Source organism: Mustela nigripes, chromosome 2, assembly GCF_022355385.1.
Source record: "Mustela nigripes isolate SB6536 chromosome 2, MUSNIG.SB6536, whole genome shotgun sequence".
Classification (NCBI taxonomy): Eukaryota; Metazoa; Chordata; class Mammalia; order Carnivora; family Mustelidae; genus Mustela; species Mustela nigripes.
In genome coordinates, this window is record NC_081558.1 from 62434173 (window position 1) to 62453067 (window position 18895).

Consider the following 18895-nt stretch of genomic DNA (forward strand, 5'->3'; position numbering starts at 1 on the left):
ATGTCAGAAAATCCCTATAAAGGGCATGTGTGTGTGTGCGCACATGCGTGTGCATGTGTGTTTGGGGGGAACTAGAGCCCCAGCACCTCTCTTTCCATGTCCCCCACACTTACACTGAGTATGAGGGTTGTCTGTCCCCTTGGGCAGGAAGGACCAGCAAGAAACAAACCCCTCCATGGAAGACAGTGGTGAGAGCTCGGTCCCTGGAATATCACAGACCACCCCCTCCAGTCCCAGAGGCCCCTTCCCCCAGAGATGGACCAACTGAGTGATCCAGACTTGAAAGCCCACACACCACACCTTGTGAGCGCCACCAGCTTTTATTGATGGGGGGGAGGGGGTGACCTGGGAACGTCCAGCTAGACCATGCCAGCAGGGTTTCCCTGGGGGCTCAGGTATGTGTTGGGAAGGTACCTGTGGGGGTCCTGTCCATGTGGGTGGCCCAGGCGGGGGCAGGTTCCTGGGGTCAGAAAAAGCCAAGCCGCTTTTTTCTCCTGGTGCTGCCTCCACCTGGCCATGCTATAGCTTTCTTCCTTGGATTTCCCAAAGATATCTTGGAAGTCAGATTCAGAGAGGTAGAACTGGACCAGGGGAGAGGGTACAGGGGCAGGGTGTAAGCTGATCCTGGAATCCCCTCTCATCCACCCAGTGGTATCATCCCAGGGCTCAAGGCTCTCCTCCCCCATATTGCTTTGCCCATTACTCCATCTGGAAGACATATCCCCCCGGGCAGGCTGCCCATTTCCCACAATCAGTTGGTCATGCCCTGGGCACCTCCAGCTCATTTTCAGATGCTCCAGGCCCTGGGCAGTGGACCTGTGGGGCCCACATCCTCTGGCAAGTCCTCAGCAGCCTGGTGCATTAGCTGTTCAGGGGCAGGATCTCACTGATGGTGGGTCTGGGGCTGCTGTGGTAGCTGCTGGTGCTGGTGCCACTGGCCTTGGGGCCTAGCTGCAGCTCATTCCCTGTGCTCTCCTCCTAGCCCTTGGGGGTCTGCAGGGTCAAGGGGCCTGCCTTTCCATTGCTTGGTCCTCCAGATAGCTGGAAGTTGTTGAGTTCCTGCCCTGAGAGAGGACTCAAGCTGGGGAGTCCTGGGGAGACACTCACACGGGGAGGCCACACTGAGCTGGTGGCCTTCTTGCCCCCATTGCAAACTCCACTACCCACTAGGGCCTGGCTCCCTTCATGCCCATTCTACCCATCCAGACCATGCTGACCTAGCCTAGTCCCCAGCAGGTGGCTGGGGGACCCGGTACTCACTGCTGTTACCTCAGCTGTGGCAGGTTTTGCTCCTAGGCTGCCGTCCACCACCTCCTCATAGAACTGGTTGTTCTGGGGGCAAGAATCAGGGTAGAACAGTATGGAGGGCACCACTGGGACCTGGGGGTGGGAGAGGGGGGCGGGCGCTGAGGACAAGACCAGGGCTTCTCTACCCACATTGGAGGTCTCCCCCTGACAGGGCAGTGCCTCCTCCTAGCCTGCTCAGGGCAGGTCCTTCTCCGTGGAGTATGTAGGGCTGGGAGTCCAGGCCTCACTCACAGTCCACTTGTAGGCATCCCAGGTGACAACCATCCCGTAAAGGTGGGAGGCTCATAGCCCCACTTGATCACCATTTGCAGTTTAGAGCACTGACCTCACGTGTGGTGGTCTGGTGGTCTGCAGGTGGCGGTGGTAAGGGCCTGGGGCAGCTCTTCAATCCCATTCTCAGATCCTCAGCTCTGGGGCTTGAAGGTGCCCCCTCCCAGCCCCAGGCCACACACCTGCCACAGGTACAGGATGTACCAGACATGGCCCCTCTTCCGGTAGGTGTAGAGGACCAGGTAGCATATGTCCACATACAGCTGTCCATGGTGCTTGGGGTCCATGGGCTGTCTCCCTAAGTCCTGGATGCACCACACCTGTGGAACAGAAGACTGGTGGGCCTAGGTGGCTCCTCCCCTTGAACCAGCCCGCCCAGCCTATGCCCAGCCGCCCAGCCTATGCCCAGCCAACGAGCTCTCCTCAGCCTCAGGGCAGCCCTTCTCAGTGCAGGCAAGGGCTCTCCTGGGCTGGCACAAGGCTCTGCTGGTGACCCTTCTCCCCATGGGCCCCTGGGCCCTGCCACACATGTCCTGGCCTGCTGTCAAACAGGACAGAATTGGCCTGTGGTGCATGGGACAAGCAAGCAGGGAGGACTCCAGAGGCTGCCCAGACACCCTGCTCCCCTCCAGCCACAGGTGCGTTAGGGGCAGGCAGGTCTTGGCCCAGCTGCTTGCTGCCCAGGCCAGGGCTGCAGAAGCTGGGTGGATGCAAGGCCTCGGGGCTCTTGGGAAAATTCTCTTTTCTCAAGTGTCACTTAAAAAGACAAAGCCCATTCAAACGCTGAAAGGAAAATACTTCCTTACACTTAATAGCGTGATTTCCTGTTCCTAGTGAGTATTGAGCATGGGCTTTGGAGCCGGGCAGACCTGCATCAAATCCCAGGCAAGCCCGGTGTGGGCGGTGAGACCCTTCTGAGTGTCAGTTTTTCCCATCTGTAAAGTGGGCATACCAATGCCCACCTTGACAATGGCAGGAAACAGTGCCTGGGCATCCTGTGGGCACACGGAGCCTAACTGCTCTCTCTGGGGAAGATATCCTCTCTGGATATCACAAAGGCAATCTCCAAACGACATTGACCTCCACTTCTGGGTATATACCCAAGAGAAGGGAAAAACACTGCCGCACAAAAGCTTGTAGACAAGAGGATGTTAACTAAACTTAGTGTGGTGATCAGGTCTCAGGGCTTGTAAGTCAAACCCTCATGCTGTGCTCCTCAAACTCTACCATGATGTATGTCAATTATCCCAACAAAATCGGGAAAAAAAAAAAAAACCACCGCAAAACGTGGATAAAAATGTTCATAGCAACATTATCCGCAGCAGCCTCAAAGTGGAAGCAATTCAGATATCCCGTGAGGGATAAATGCATAGATGTGTTCTATCCCCCATCATGTGCTGTAGAATTCTATTTATAAAAATGCGCCGAATAGGCAAATCTATATAGACGGAGGGAAGAAAATCTTGGGGATAAACGGGGAGTGTTGGCAAAGGGTATGTGGCTTCTTTTGGGGTCACGGAGGTGATGGTGCACAAGTCAGTGACAGACTAGAAGTCACTGAATTTATGCTCTAAATCGGTCGTTGTCAGGTATGAGACTTATAACTCAGGAAAGATGTCTCCCCCCAGCCCAACACCCCCACGCGAGGGTGAAGAGAGTCACCCCAGGCCTCCCAGCCAGCCTTCTAGCACTCACAGGGTGCCTGGCTGAAGTGGCTGCGGAAGGTGTTGGCCTCTTGGCGCCGCGCCTCCCGGTGCTGCACGGTGCCGGCCCCCGGCGCCCCCTGCAGGTGTTGCTCGAAAGCGACCGCCGTGCCCTCCTATCTCTAGCCCTCCTTCCTGACCCAACAGTGCAGGTCGCTGGGCACCCCCTGCGGGGCCTTCAGGCTCTGGGGAGCCTAGGGCCCAGGTGGGGGTGGGGGGTCGGGGCTAGCGAAGGATCCAGGGATGGGGTGGACACAGATCCAGGGTGCGCCAAGGGCCTTGGAGGGACTGGGCAGGCCTCCACAGGAGGTCCAGAATGGGGGAAGGAAGGATGAAGAGGCCTCAGAGGTGGTATCCCTCTCCTGGGGTTGATTCCTGGGCTGCCAGCCTGCCTCTTCCCGAGTGGGGCTTGGTCTGCATCATCACACTCCCCAGCTGGGCCAAGCCACCTCTCAGACAGACTCCCTGCATGCTCAAGTGGAAGACAATGTAGCAGTGTTCCTCGAGGAAGTTCCCAGAAGCCCTCTCAAGAACTGGCACCATCCTCAGGTTCTGGGAGAGGAAGGTGCCCATGGAAAACTCCGCAGGACCACCTGCCTACCCATGACCTTCTGGGGTTGGAGGAAGGAGGGAGCTCTGAGATGGGGGGAGGGAGAAGCCTAGTCTCAGAGACTGCATAGGCTTTGTCACCAGCTCTATTGTCCGGTTGTGCCCCTCAACTCGATGATCCATACGTGGAGGTCCCTGTGACTCTCAATGGCCGGGAGGTCCTTGCCGATGTCCATCCCGGGCCAGGACGGAATGAGGGAGGAAACAACAAGGGCTGGAGTTCTCAGGCCCCGACCACCTGTGCTCTGGGCTCCAAGCAAGAACACTCCCCGCCTGCAGCTTTCCAAAGCACTGTCATCACAGAACATGCCTTTCACTAGGAGGGCTCTATACATACCCAAAGGCCAGCAAAAAAGGACAGGTACTGCAGACATTGGCACAGAGGCTTTGCAAGCAGGGACCTAATTTGCTATCTGTGGTTGTGGTCTTGAAACAGGGCCCAGCTCTGTGGGCAGAAATGGGTTTTGAACATGGGGACCTCTACAAGCAGGGAGTTAGAAACAGGCTATGAAGACAGGGAGCTCTGCAGCCAGGAATGGCCACTGGAGACAGTGATGGGCTCTGCAGACAGGCAAAAGTTCTGCTGGTAAAAAAACCAGATTCAGGGGCACCTGGGTGGCTCAGTGGGTTAAGCCTCTGCCCTTGGCTCAGGTCATGATCTCAGGGTCCTGGGATCGAGCGCCGCATCGGGCTCTCTGCTTGGCGGGGAGCCTGCTTCCCCCGGCCTCTGCCTGCCTCTCTGCCTACTTGTGATCTCTCTGTCAAAACAACAACAACAACAACAAAAAAACCCCAACCAGATTCAGCAGCCAAGGAAAGGCTCTGCAAACAGGTTCTTGAAATGAGACTGAATCCTGTAAACACAGACGGACTCTGTCTACAGTATTCAGAGCTGCGAATAGGCCTAGGTCTTCCAGATGGTTAGGGACAGGCTATGCAAAGAGAGACTGCACTGGCAGAGAGTGATAATTTCTGTGGACAGAAAAAGGCTCTACATATAAACAGAGGCTCTACAAACAGGGATGGCTTCCTGAGACTGAAGAAAGGGATGCAACAGGCACAGGCTGTCCTGATAAAATGAGTTCTGTGGTCAGGGATCATGTTTGTGTATAAACACAGCCTGCACAAGGAGACAGACTCTACCCAGGGAAATTCAGACAGGGCAGGCAAACAAGCAAAGGATGTGAATACAAAAAAGGCTCTACAAACAGCCACAGACTCAGCAGATATGGAGGAGCTTTGCAGACTGGAAAAGGCTTTGTACATGCAGATGGGGACAAACCCTTAAGATAGGGACTCTTTGCATAAGAGACAGACTGCAGACATAGAAAGCAAGGCTCTGCAAACAGGCACAGCGTCTTTCCAGAGACAAGATCTTGAAACAAGCAGAAACTCTCTAGGTACGGTCAGACCCCCGCATGCAAGAACAGCCTTGGAAAACAGACTCAAATCCTGCATACAGGGAGATGGGAACAGCTTGGGCAAATACTCATGAACTCTGCAAAGAGATCCAGACTCTGAAAAAACACACAGGCTCTGCAGACTGAGACTTTGCAGATAGGGAGAGGTTTTGTAAGCCCACCCAGGCTCTATAAATAGATAGGTTCTGTTAACAATGGGAGCCTGTTCAGAACGGGCAGGGTTTGCTGAAATGAGCTGGCAGGGTAATTAGCTTTGTATTCAAGCACAGAATTCTGGGATCTTGAAATAGGACTGAGTTCTATAGAGAGCCCACATTCTGCAAACAGGGATAGACTTTATAGGAAAAAAAAAAAATGAATTCTGGAAGCAGATAAAGGCCTGTAAATATGGCCAGGTTCTGTTAACAGTTATACACAGAATTAGGAACAGAGTATGCAGATAGGCAGAGGCTCTACAAACAGGGATATGCTATGCAGAGAGACACAGGTGCTCCCAGATAGACACAGTGACCTCTGACAGTGATTAAGTCTTCACAGAAACAGGTCCTGCAAGCAGGAAAAGTTTCTACCCAGGGAAATTCAGATAGGGTGTGCAAACAGTTAAAGGCCCTAAAAAGATGTTGTAGATTGTACAAATACGTCCTAGGTTCTGCAGACTGAGCGAGACTCTGGAATAGAAAAGGACTCTGCAAACAGGATCATAGTCTAGAGACAGAGACACTGCAGAGGAAACAAGGTCTGCTGATAGGGAGAGGTACTGGAAACAAAGCTTTGCAAACAGGAACAGCGTCTTTAGGCTGAAAGAGGTATCCTAGACAAGGACCCAGACAAACTCTGTGACAGGGATAGGTTGTTCACACAGTGCAGTCTCTACTATAAAAGCAAAACTAATGCACAAGGAAATAGGGACAGACTGTTTAAAAAGACAGGTTCTGGGGGGCGCCTTCGTGGCTTAGTGGGTTAAGTGTCTGTCTTGGGCTCAGGCTGCGATCTCAGGGTCCTGGGATCAAGCCCTGCATCCTGGTCCCCCAGTCAGCAGGGAGTCAGCTTGTCCCTCTCCCCACCTGCTCCTTCTCTCTCTCTTTCTCTCAAATAAAATCTCAGGAAGGAAGGAAGGAAGGAAGGAGGGAAGGAAGGGGAAGGGGAGGGAAGGGGAAAGAGAGGGAGGGAGGAAGAAAAGAAGGAAGACACATTTTGAAAAAAAAGACCCTTAAAAGAGTCTCTAGACACAGGCTCGGGGAGAAGTTTCTGCAAACTCAGACTCTGCACACAAGGATCATCTCTGAAGACTGTGATCGAGTCAGGAGCAAGCAGCAGGCTTCGCTAACCTGAGAGGGCTGGGTAAATCAAACACAGGCACTCTTAAATTCTTGAAACAGAGCTGACCTCTTAATACAAGCAGACCCTGTGAACAGCCACAGGCTTTGCAAACAGTGACTTAGCTCCCTTAGCTCCCACAGTGCCCTGTGATTCTGAGTGTGCACAGGAGAGCAGCATGGAATGAGAGGTATCTGGGAAGGAGGGGCCTCTCCATATCTTGTTACACTGTAGCCGATGACTCTCAGTTCCCCCAGGCTTCCCTGTAACATGCCCTGGGTGTGAGGTTTGGTCATTTTTTCATCCACTGAAGTTCTTTCTCCATCTAAACTAAGTCCTGCCAGCTGCAACTTTTGCTTTTTTAAAAAATTTATTTGTTTATTTGACAGAGAGAGAGAGAGAGAGAGAGAGAGAGAGGGAGGGAGGAAGTGAGTACAAAGCGGGGGGCAGCAGCGAGGGAGAGGGAGAAGTGGGCTTCTGATGAGCAGGGAGCCCGATGTGGGGCTCGACCCCAGGGCCCCAGGATCATGACCTGAGCCGAAGGGAGTTGCTTAACTGACTGAGCCACCCAGACGCCCCACAACTTTTGCTTCTTGCCACTGCTTTGCCCGATTGACCCAGAAGTCACTTCTCTTTGAATTTCTCTTTCCTAGTGATCCTAGCATGGTGTTAGTTCCTCGCCCCTCCCCACTTGGCTCCAGTGGTAGCAACTCCCATGGCTGGCTGACCCTGTCTGGGCAGAGCAGACTAAGGAGGAGGAGAGTTCTAGAGTTACAGAATCAGAAGAATAGTGTGGCTCGTGCAGGGTGGCCTGCATGCCTTACGCCTTACTCCGTTGTCCGGGGCCCCCGAGGGCTGGGCTCAGGCCTTGGTGAACTCACAGGTCACTGTGGGAAATTCCACACCCTCCCGAAGAGGTGCAAGGTGGCTTCTGGAAGCAGGGAGCGAATGCGGGAGGGAGCTGCCCAGAGCAGGGTTGGCAGAGGGGCAGTCGTGTGGGGGTTAGAGCCACACCAAGCAGGTCTGCTGTAGGTAGGGTCTCCTGCACTAGAGCGGAGGGCTCGCAAGGCCAGGGGCTCGTCCTCCTGCTTGCTGCCAGCTCCCAGCTGTGCCACAGCCAGCAGGGACTCAGGGACAGCCACTGCATGAGTGAAACTTGATTGCTACTGAGTAAGGGTGGATGGACAGGGGGCCACCATGCGTTCTCACTGCACCCAGAACAGCTGTTAGAGACCTGCCTGTCGACGTGCCAGGGACGTGGGTGACAGGCAGACACAGAGATCCTGTACACCTGGTCCCAGGCAACAGAAAACATGCGATGACACCGAGTGACAGGCATAGTGACATTTCAGAGGCAATGGACAGAAGCAATGCCCAGTGACAACCATCACAACACAGGTGGGCAGTGGCCAGAGATATAAACTATGGGCCGTAGGTCAGGTAACTGTGGGAGTCGGGGACAGAGTGACAGGAAGCCTGGCTGGCCTCCACACTGTGGTCACCAGGGACCTGTTGGGGGACAGGACAGTCAATCTGGAGACCAGAAGTTTGGGACCGGGTGAGATTCACTGGGCCGGGTCAGCATCCCCTGCAGGGGGTGAGAAGGGCGCCCCATAGCCAGCCAAACTCAGAGGCTCCCAGGGCCTGGGGCCCTCATCCCCACATCACCTGGGTTCTTGGGGGTGGGCAAGGGATTCTCACAGGGATCCTCTCTCCCCTAGCACCCCCTCCCCTCAGGTGGTCTCCTTCTCCCTCAGGGGGACCCTTCCCTTCCCAGAGTGCCAAGCCCTCCCACCGAGACGCCCTCTCTTCCCCCAGGGAGCTCCCTCTATCCCACCCTGTATCCTCTTTCTCCTGAAAGCCGCTGGAAGCCCAGGGTCCCCTTTCCTCCTAGATGCCCAGTTCCTTCCCTGACAAACCCATCTCCCTCCCTCCCCCATACCCCCTTGGATCCCTGGCCCCCCTCCTGTCCCCCACTGGGCATCCCCTGCCCCCAGGCATCCTCCCTCCCCAGCCCCCTTCTCTCTGCCTTCCCTGCCCCCAGTGCTCCTTCTCTCCCCGAGAGGCCACTCCTCCCCCCATCCCCCTGTTGCACCCCTTGCCTCCCCTAACATCCCCTTGCTCCCTGGTCTCCCCTTCTCTACCCTGGGTTCTCCTCACTGTCAGGTGCTCCCTTCCTTCTCCAGATGCTCCCTCCTTTCCTGGGCTCCCCCTCCTACCCACCCACCAGCCCCCCTCCCCCCAGCCCCCCTTCCTCTGGTGCCCCCATGGCCACTTCCTCCTGAGGTACCTCAGGGCAGACCCGGAGGTCACTTTGCCAGAATTGCAGTAAGAGGGGAGGGGCGCTGCCCTCCAGAGAAGGTGGGAGTGGGAGGAGGGAGGGCTGGGCCTGGGTCCCCAGGTGTTCTGACTCTGGGCACGAGGGAGACACCACCTGTACAGAATCTGCCACTCTCCTCCCCTCGGTCGCCGCCTGCGGCCTCCCTGCCCCCACTGGTGTTCTCACTTGTTGGGTTTTCCCTGCCTCCCAAGTTCTGGTAGCCCCTGGTGACCCTGAGTCTGGTGACCCTGTGCTAGACACCCCTGACTCAGAGCAACCCCTCCCCACTGATTCCAGAGCCCCCTCCCTGCCAGGCCTACCTGCTGGAAGGTGCTCTCTTTCCTGGCCAGCGGGCAGTGCCGGGCCTGTCCCCTACCTGTCACGGCACTGTAACTCAATCCCAGCTCCCACCTAGCCTGACACCCCACCACCTGTGGGCTGGGTTCAAATGCAGTCAGTCAGTCATTCAGTCAACAAATATTGACCCACCTCCCTGAGAGCCACCCCATCCCCAGGGCCATGGCTGGTCTGCCAGGCCTCCCTTCCTGGCTACTGGAGGCCAAAGACAGCAGGGCTTGGTGGCCTGAGCTGGTCCACGATGTGGGGTGTGGAATATACCATGACTTTCCTTCTCTGATCCCTGACCCCCAGAAGGCCAGGCTACTCCTACACACTAGGAGGAAGGAGAACCAAAGCTGTTGGGGGAGGGAGTGGCAGTCTGGTTCTGTGAGACCCAGGTCACTTCAGGAGATGGGGTAGGGGGCCAGGGCTCCCTCTAGCATTTCTTCTGTTCCCACTGCTCCCCATTTGGGCTTGCTGCCCAGCACAGCCCCTCTTGGGGAGCCCTGATACCCATCGTGGGAGAGGCCAGTCCAGTCCTTTCAGGGAAGACACCTTTCCCACACCTTGGGCTTCTCTCTCCTTTCCTTCCTGATTGTAGGGTGGGGGAGTTGCTGAAAATGGAGCATTCCAGAAACTCCAGGAACAGGGCCACCTCTTACTTTAAGCCATTAGCCTCGTCCTAGCCAAGGCCCAGCCACTGGGACTCCTCTGCCAGGACATACTGCTAAAACCTGCCCGTTGGCCCCCAGACTCTTTCCCCATGTCCAAGGCTCCCCCTCACTGCTCCCTGTCATAGAGAGGGGGTGACTTCAGGAAGTCTGGGTCCACCTGTGCCGAGTTGGACCACTGACAGTATGTGACTGTGGTTAGAAGAGTTAATGGGTCCCTGTGTGTGAAGGAACGCCTGCATCCCAGGACAGGTGGTTGGGCCCTGTGTGTGTCTGACCCTGTGGTGTGAGAGCGCCTGTTTAGTCCCTTGTTCCTTTATATGATGGGGTGTGTGTGTGTGTGTGTGTGTTTGTCTCTGCCTGCACATGTCTGTTTCCCTGACTCCTTTTGTCCCCGTGCTCCGCAAAATCCTGTGTCCTCATTTCTCACTTCCCCCTGCAAATTCTCTCCTCTGTGCACTTTGCTTGGTCTTCGTTCCTGAACTCTCTGGAAATGGCCCTTTTCTGGTCCTCAAGGCCCACGCTTGCCACAGCAAGTTGTCTGTCTTCACCTTACCCTCCCTCTTACCACCCAGGGACCCCACTGACCACTCCTTCCTCTGGAAACTGCTCACAGCCCGAGTGTTCTCCCCACATCACTGGCCACTCTGCCCTCTCCGTTGGGGCCTTCAGATATCAGTGGGCACAGGCCTTAGCTCCTGCCTCTTGTCTGTTTTTCTTTCAGGTTCCAGTCCCAGGGGAACACTAGTGTCTCTTCCAACACAGACTCCCATTCCTTCCGAACCACCCCCCCCCCCCCCCCCCCTGCCCACCTTTCATCCTTCATCTGTCTGATCACGTCTCTCCTGCTGCATCCGATCTCATGGTTGACGTCTGGGTCAGGCCCCTCAGAGACCTCCTCCAAGGCCAAGATAGGGCATGAACCTCCAGCCGGTAGCTCAGGCCCCACACCTGGGGGCTGCCCTGGCTTCCTCTCCCTCCCTCACATGCACTGGCTGCCACTAGCTAGTCTGGTTCAACCTAGATCCTGAATGTGGCTGGGCCTCCCTCTGTGTCTCCTGGTCTCTTCGGTCCTGACGTCCATCCTCTCACAGTAACCAAAGGGATCTCTTAACCACAAGTAGATCACCCCATTCCCCTGCTTTAAGCCCGAAAATAAAGCCCCCAATCGCCTGTCCCGCTGGTGCATTTTCATTCACTCTCCCTGTTCCTCATTGTGTTCTATCTACATATTTCTCATTGTCTCTTAAGACACCGACCTCATTCTAGTCTCTGGACCTTTGTAGTTGCTATTACCTCTGCCAGAAGCCTGTCCCCTAAATTTTCCCATGGCTCCTTTTCTGCATTCTGGCCTCAACCCAAGTGACACCTCCCCAGAGGGCCCTTCCCTGACCATGTTAGCTAAAGCAGTGCTCTCTCCACCCACCCATCACTTTCGTCCTCTTCCTCCTGCTTGCAGAAGCAGATAACCCTACTGATTTGGGTCCTGGCTCAGTGTCCGTGTCCCCACACAGAATGGTGCCTCCCCCAGAGCAAAAAAGGTGCTCTGTCACCCCCTCCTTCTGCTTAGCTCTCCCCCAAAGCCACATCAATATTGACAACGGTGTAGGTGTGGCCCGGAGTGGGTGGGACAGACGCTGGACACCAGCTCCGCTCCTTCAAGCCCCGCCCACCCCCCCTCCCAGTTCCCCAAGTTCGGGTTCTCTCGTGGCAGTCCTGCTCTCCTCAGGAGTCCGGCCCAGACTGGTGCAGTACGCCGCCCCTCATGGAGACCAGGTCTGCAGGAGGGTGCGACCCTCCACAGAGCGGACAGGGCCTTGGGGTAGGTGGGAGGGAAGCTAAGGCCTGACAGGGGTCTTGGATCCCACAGCCTGAAAACGTCCCGTTCAGGAGAGCAGCCTTAGGCCCACTTGTACCCCTGCCCCCTCCCATCTGGCTGCAGGCTGCGGAGGAGCAGTGACAGGGTCACCGGGCCAAAAAGGGGCTCCTTGGAAGTCGCCGTGGTGGGAACTGCTAGGGCCTGAGGATAGCCTAGAAAAGAGCCCTGGGTCCCTGCAAACAAGGAGGTGTCCCCGCTTTGCATCCCCGCGGCTGGGGATGTGTCGCCCTGCCCAGTCGTGCCATCTACCCCCTGGAGACACCACTTGGGCCAGGATAGGGGAGGGCGGGTGGCAAGGCTCAGTTAGCTTGGTGGGCAGTGTGACGCAGCGCTCGCATGTGAAGTGGGGGTATCCACTCTGCTCCCGCCTCAATGTTAAAGCAGAAACTGTCAGCTGAGTGTGGCTATTAGGCCCCTCTCCTCACCCCTGCCTTGGGAAAGGCTCCCAGTGACCCTGTGGGATTTTCTTTGTAATTTTCTGGGTTTCCTGACCTTTTAGCAATGAACTTGTATGGCTGGCCTTTCAGGTAAAGCAATACAAACGATTTCTCCTAAGTCTTGTCCGTGGCCCCTCTGCCATACCTGGATGTCAAGCCTGAAACAATTTGGGGGACTTTATTTTCCTCCATTGCTGGCCAGAACAGGGGTTCTCAGCCCTTCCTGGAAGTTTGAGTAGAAATGTGATGCCCACTTTCAGAGTTTGGGGTTTAAATGGTCTGGAGTGGACTTAAGAGATCTATGTTTTTAGGAGCCGGCCAGTGATTCTAATCAGGTGACTCTAATGGGAGGCCACAGCTGAGAATCACTGAGCTAAGAGATGGAGCTGTAATGGAAGTTTGGGATGGAAAACTCCGGAACCCCCATATCCTCCTCCTGAGTGCTGGAAGGTCCAGTATATTCTCCTTGGAGACCAGGCTGCTGACCATGCCAACTGTGGCTCTGGCCTCGAGCAGCCTGCTGACCCACGGGCAGTCCCAGTGTAGATCTGCCACATAAGCATTCCAGTTACTCTGAGGAGTCCGCCACAAGCCCCTGACACTCCCCCCATCCATTAGCTCAACAGACTGTCTTTCCCTGGCCACTCCTCCCCTCCCCTCCCTGGCTTCCTGTTCATTCTTTGGTCCTGGAACACGGATGATACGTGCTCAAACAAGAAAACATCCAGAAGTGAAATCCAAATATGCCCAAGTCCCAAATAAGTGGCTTCTTGATGATGTATGTTTCCTTCCCACCTGTTCAGAGGATCTATGGACATTCGCTGGAATACCTGCTTCAGGGCCTGCCACAATTCTCAGCTGTCTGTCTGGTTGTAGGCAGATGTGTGAAGCAGTTGTGGGTATGGTGGCAATGCCAGAGAAGGTGGAAGGAGGAAGAGAAGAGGGCTGGGGAGGAGCAGAACCAAGGAGAGACAGAGAGGGACACAGCCTAGTCCAAAACCTGGGGCAAAGCTGGGGCGACTTCTCTGGCTGGACAGCTGCCCCACGGTGGAGAGGCATGGCACAGACTAGCTGTGGGGGATTTGGGGTTTTGTTTTTGGGTAAATAGTAGGTTTTCTGGGCTGACCCACATCCTGTGTCCTATGTTGGTCAGGACGAGTATACACGCCTGGTGGAAGCCTGTGATAGAGTAGAGATTGCCAAGAATTGTCTCACTGGCCTCAGGTTTCTCATCCATGAAATGGGGAGAAGGCCTGTCTAATGAGACCATGGACTCTGGTGTTATCTAAATTAGGGATCGCCATGAAGCAACAGTCATGAGTGGTGTGGCCAGGCCCAAGGCTCCGCCATGACTCTCCAGCAGAGGAGCACTTGCTGCCCCTCTCATTTTCACGTACAGAGGGGCTGGGCTGAAGGCAATGCCTGGAGGATGTCCCAGGATGAGAAAGCTGTCTTGGTGATCCTTACTCTTTCTAGCCCTTGCCATGCTTCAGCGGGTGATCACAGCAGCTCAGCCAGCGTGCCCATGGGCTCTGGGTTTAGGCACCATACCTCACACACAATGCCAGTGGCTCCCGTGGGCTGGGGTGGGGGTCTGCGGTTCTCTCAGACTGCGCGGAAGCCCGTTGGCCGGGCTGGAATCCGTGGGCCAGGAGAGCGAGCCACACAGCTTCTGTCTGTGGAGACGCCGCCGGGGGGCCTACCATTGAGCAGGATGGTCTTCCAGCCTGCCCCGGGGGTCAAGGTCAGTGGCTCCTGGAATGCTGCGGCCCTGCTCCCATCCACTCCAACTCTGCAGAAGCGCCCCTCACTCCCCCACCCAAGACCCGCGGGGCTGGCGGGAGGCCGTGCAGGTGGAGAGAACAGAGAGCACACAGAGATTGGAAAGAGGCGCTAGCGCTGGAGAAGCAGTCCATCCACAAGAGGGCGCAGTTTCACGTGTTTATTTTTGGCAGGAAGGAAATCATTGCAAACCTCTCGACCGGACAATGCTCGTCCCTGGAAACGTGCACATTCCACATGTAGTATTTCCCAAGTAATGCTGGCTTGTTTGTCACATTCAAATGTCCAACAGAAATCCACGACTACCCAGGCACCAGAATCTCCACTACGGGGTGGGGGGGGGGTGTTAGTCTGCAGAGAAGCTCCCTGGAGAACAGACAGTTACAGACACCATCAGTTTTACAGTGAGACAGGAACAGAGGCAGCCGGTAAGAGTTTGCTCAGGTAACTGAGCATTTCAAGCCACCCACCCTCTCGAACCCTGGCATGCCAACTGCCCATTGCAGCACCTTTAAAAACAGAGGCACAAACGTCACGAGTGTTTGACCATAGAGGACTGTGTGGGTCTAGATTTTATTAGAGAGCCGTCTTTAAAATGTAGGGTTGTAAAGGGTTGCCAGGTTATAGATTTAGATTTCTTTTTTACACCAGAAGTTCAAATGCTGCAACCATGACAAATCAGTGTCATCAGGGCCTCTGCGATTCTCCAAAGTCACCTCATCAAAACTGGAGTGTCAAAGAAGCTTCCCCACTAACCATCGGCTGTGACATGCTGCATTCCTCCTTAGGATACAGATAACATTGTTTACAAAGAGCTAATGCATGAAGCCACAGACCAACACAGAGGGTTCCAGAGCAATGGAAGACAGGGCAGTGACTACCTCTGATGGGCCCAGGCACTGCCACCCACAGCCTGGCCAGAGATGTCACATCATAGGGGCCCAAGTCCATGACCCAAGCTCTCTTGTCCCAGATCTTAATATAAAAAATACTTGTCCGGGAGCCTGTATTTTAACCTGGTACACAAAGGACCAAGAAACTCAGGAGGCTGGGTTTCTCTTTTGGTTGAAGAGTGTGTGCGTGTGGTGGTGGGGCGGATATTTTGGTAACATGGGAAGCATATGGCACAGAGAAGTAGCTAATAGGGTTCATTAGGTTTTAAAGCCCACAATTTAATAAAAGGTAATAATTAAAAACAATACCCGTATTTACCTTAGAAAACATAAACCCCAAACATTCATCTCATTTCTTGGCCTTATGTTAGAATTCTATTGCTTCATTTACATCTAGATGATTAAAAATATATAGAGAGATATAGATATTCTGATTATGTACATAAAGCAGAATCAAGGGTTAAAATAAAAATGGCATTTTGGAGTGTGGTCAACTAAGGTGCACAGAATCCAGAAGGCTCGGGGGGAGGGGAAGGAGGGGCTGGCAGCCCCCGAGACAGTCTGTGTCTGCAATGGCTGGAACCGGGCTCCATCCCCAACAGTCGTGCAATGGCGCTCGCGGTTTCAGGAACTACTAGGTACAGTGTCTGGCTCAAGCTTGCCAGCATCTTCACTCCAGCTCTCAGAAGTGGGACACTATTCCTAGGTTCAATTCCCCTGAAATACTCTAGAATTTCCGTCCTCTCTGCCCCCTATTCCAGAGAAGACCGCGTGACGCCGGCAGAGAAGAGGGCAGGGGGGAGGGTCGAAGGCTGTCCCCAGGACTGATTTCTGTGTGGATTTCAACACAGGACAGACACTTGACTGCAACATTTAAGAACATTTAAGGCAGCGGGTTCATTAATGACTAGTTTCCAAATCAAGGTTGAGGGCATGTGCAGATCTGCCACATAACGCCGTTCTCTGTGGTAATGCCTAGCGTGGGGCTATTTCTGCCGGAACCGGCATGGGGATTACTGGGTTCTGCATACCCAGAATGCTAGGGCACCTGGTTACCCCAAACACTTGTCTTCTGAATGCATGGCAGTCCACAGCCTCAAGTGCTGTTGGGAGGACAGGATTGGCAGCTGGCTTCATTATTTTGTGAACAAAAGTAGGAGCAAAATTTCACTTCAACCCCCATCTCCAGACTTGTTAGTGCCAGTCTCTCCCACCAGGGCTCTGGCGGAGGCCCAACCCACAGAGGACTAAGGCAATGGTGCCGACACGACAGGGTTCTTTTAAATTATTTTTAAGAGCAATACTTTATAAACTGTCTTGTCAAACAAGGAACATGGCACTGCTTAGAACAGCTCACTGGGAAAGGCTGCAAAGGAAGCCCCAGCCCAGGAAGGGCACCCTCTCTCTCCCTGACTCAGGGCGATGAGCTCCATCCACATCTGGACAGGTTTCCCCAACCCCGGCTCAGAAAGAGGCTATGCTTCAAAAGAGAAGACCAGGAGTGGACTTGGACCACATCAGTGCAGTGGCTGGTTGAGGCCACAGGTTCTCAAAGGAGAACAGTCAGCTCATCATGGTATCTGATGATGGCTGCCATTTAGAATGAATGCCATGCCTGGTGCGCTGGCCCCTGTGTCTTTGCTCCCTCCTGAACTCACACGGCCGGTACCAGGGAAGGGATACGGTTGGTGCAGTCTGCAGTGGGGGGGGGGTGGGGGGGGGGGACACCTACGTTTCTGACCCTGTCCACGTCTGCAGCTTAGCAGTGAGCAGATTCTGAGCATAGGCACAGTGGCAAAGAACAGTGTAACAGCCGCTGGTCAATTCCATTTGGTGGCAGCGCGGTAGCAGCAAAGAAAATTCCCGAACAGCTCCGTGTGTATCCAGCTTTTGGAAAGGAAAAATTTAAAAATCAATCAACAGATTTCTTTTTTTTTTTTTTTTTCTTTTAAGATATCCGAGGGTTTTGGAGTTTCTTGGAACTGCTCTACCCAGAACGACAGCCACAGAACGAAAAACGTACAGAAGTATGGCAGTGGTTGAAAGTAGAGGTGACAATGCCACTTTTCAAGGGGAAAGTGTGACTGCAGGACACAACTGTCACCATCCGAAGTAACAGTGATAATATAAAAGTATCTATTGTCTCCTAAAGTGTCAAGCCGCACGACTGCAGGTACATTCCAAACTGGGTACGTAATGAACCGAGACACTGCCATGGTCGCCGAGGCTCCTTGCGGGAGCCTGGTCCTGTAGCGCGTCACCGGGCGTCAGAGCACGCACACCTGCTGGGAGACTGGCTTCCAGGACATCCCTCGCCACCCGCCCACCCCAGGTTCTAGAAAATTGTCATATTTGTTTTTTTTTTAGAGAATCTTAAGACAATAAAAGACTAAAAGATGTCTGGAAATATGTTGTATAGAAAAACTAACTCTCAGCTTAAAATAACATTCAAAAAGGCACTTCATCCTGGAGGAAAGAGATTCTGAGTTGGGTCAGCTGCTCCGAGCTGGGATAGAAAGGGACAGGTTGTCTGCTTGGAGGAGGGGGCCAAGGGGGGCCAGTTGAAAGGAAGTTCTGATAGATCTCAAGCTTTTTTTCTCCCCCCTCCCCATTTTTATCCTTTTTGGTATGTTTTAAGAAAAGCAAATCCAGTAAAATGCATGTCCCTTTATGAAATTGATTAAAAGAGTTCATTTTAAAATAGTTGTTTCTGTTCTTAAAAAAGCAACCAGGTAGGTATGGCCACATGGCCCTCGTGGCCTGGAGCACGGAGTGTCCCCACTGGGCGCTCCCAGGGAGCTACGGCCGGGTGGGCCCCCGAGGCCGGTGGCTGCAGGGCGCACAGGCGGGAGGCATCGGAGGCCGGCGCTACCTGCTGCAGAGTCTGTGCAGCATGTTGTACACGTCGTCTTCCCGGCTCAGGCCCTCAAAGAAGGGGATGAGGTCCAGCAGCTCTGTGTCCGTCATGTCATCGAACCAGGACTGCACGGGCACCTGGAAGACAGTGTGTGGAGCGGGCAGCAGAACTGCACCTGGTGCGGGATGGGGCAGCTCCTAGCCAGAATGGACCCCCGTACTGTTAGTCTTTTCCTTGGTAAGGAGGACAGGTATCTAAAAACCATCATCATCATCATCTGGTTCTCCCATCCCAGCTAAGGCCGTTGCAAAGCTACCTGGTTTGGGAGGAAGGTAAAGTTCAGAGCATTTGCTTTTTAAGTGAAGTCTAACTGCTAGTTTGCGTGCATATGCTTGCTTTGATTTCCTGCCTCAGGAAAGGTGGCCAGAGTGCAGAATATAGAAGAGCTAGCCTTGCTACCTGTCAATTTCAAAAGCTCTTCCACTGTATCCAAGCAGCTCCTTACACCTCACCCGGAGCCAGAGGTCACCTGCCTGCCAACCACTAACACCAGGGAGCCCCCAACACAGGGCCAGGAAAGCTTCCACTTGGGGTTGCCGGACCATGCTACATGGCAAAGGGAGGTGGGGAATTTCCTCCCATCCTTAGCAGTGAGCAGTTAAAAGCATAAATATAACATTTCAGGACAGTCTGAGCCAGGGGAACGGACAGGATTTACACTTAGTTTTAGAGAGTAGGGAGGGGTGGCAATGGGTGGCAGTCAGGGGTGCAAAAGAAGGGATGTAAAAAATCTGCCGGGCGCCTGGGTGGCTCAGTCAGTTAAGCATCTGCCTTCGGCTCAGGTCATGATCCTGGGGTCCTAGGATTGAGTCCCGCATCTGGCTCCTTGCTCAGCAGGGAGTCTGTTTCTCCCTCTCCCTCTGTCTGCAGCTCTGCCTCTGCCTACTTCTCTTCTCTCCCTGACAAATATATAAGTAAATACAAAAATTTTAAAAAAGTTTGGGGAAAGTCAAAGGAGTTCAAAAGTAGTATTTTGGTGAGTGCTGTGAAGTGTGTAAACCTGGTGATTCACAGACCTGTACCCCTGGG

The 18895-nt window shown here is 54.1% G+C and overlaps 2 protein-coding genes across 9 annotated transcripts in view; both read right to left on the minus strand.

The window, feature by feature from the left end:
* Positions 1-69: 69 nt before the first annotated feature.
* VILL (villin like) lies at positions 70-2959 on the minus strand. 2 transcript variants are annotated; one of them, XM_059390559.1, is made up of 3 exons: positions 1634-2959; positions 1270-1332; positions 70-581 (listed from the first exon to the last, which is right to left on the minus strand). In XM_059390559.1, exons 1-3 carry the CDS (start codon positions 1847-1849, stop codon positions 360-362), a joined length of 501 nt encoding a protein of 166 aa, XP_059246542.1. In that variant the 5' UTR covers positions 1850-2959; the 3' UTR covers positions 70-359. The 2 variants fall into 2 exon arrangements, with proteins under 2 accessions (XP_059246542.1, XP_059246541.1); XM_059390558.1 differs by having other exon boundaries at positions 1270-1380.
* An 11243-nt stretch (positions 2960-14202) lies between these two features.
* The window catches only part of CTDSPL (CTD small phosphatase like), a 117175-nt gene continuing 112482 nt past the window's right edge, over positions 14203-18895 (minus strand). For 2 of the 7 annotated variants that reach the window (XM_059390562.1, XM_059390560.1), the window contains 2 exons: positions 16682-16836; positions 14203-14422 (listed from right to left, as the gene is read on the minus strand). In XM_059390562.1, the coding sequence (XP_059246545.1) occupies positions 14359-14422; positions 16682-16836 (219 nt within the window). In that variant the 3' untranslated portion in view covers positions 14203-14358. Of the gene's footprint in view, positions 15343-16677; positions 16837-17601; positions 17944-18895 lie in introns of those variants that run through there. The other 5 variants (XM_059390565.1, XM_059390564.1, XR_009402429.1 and 2 more) reach the window with 4 other exon arrangements.

Excerpts from the sequence above, each read along its gene's own strand:
- VILL (XM_059390558.1), bottom strand. The coding sequence starts at position 1,849 with ATGGACAGCTGTATGTGGACATATGCTACCTGGTCCTCTACACCTACC. Across the intron at positions 1,381-1,633 it reads ACCAGACCACCACACGTGAG|GTCCCAGTGGTGCCCTCCAT; the intron begins GTCAGTGCTCTA and ends TCCCACCCCCAG. Across the intron at positions 582-1,269 it reads CAAAACCTGCCACAGCTGAG|TTCTACCTCTCTGAATCTGA; the intron begins GTAACAGCAGTG and ends CCCCTGGTCCAG.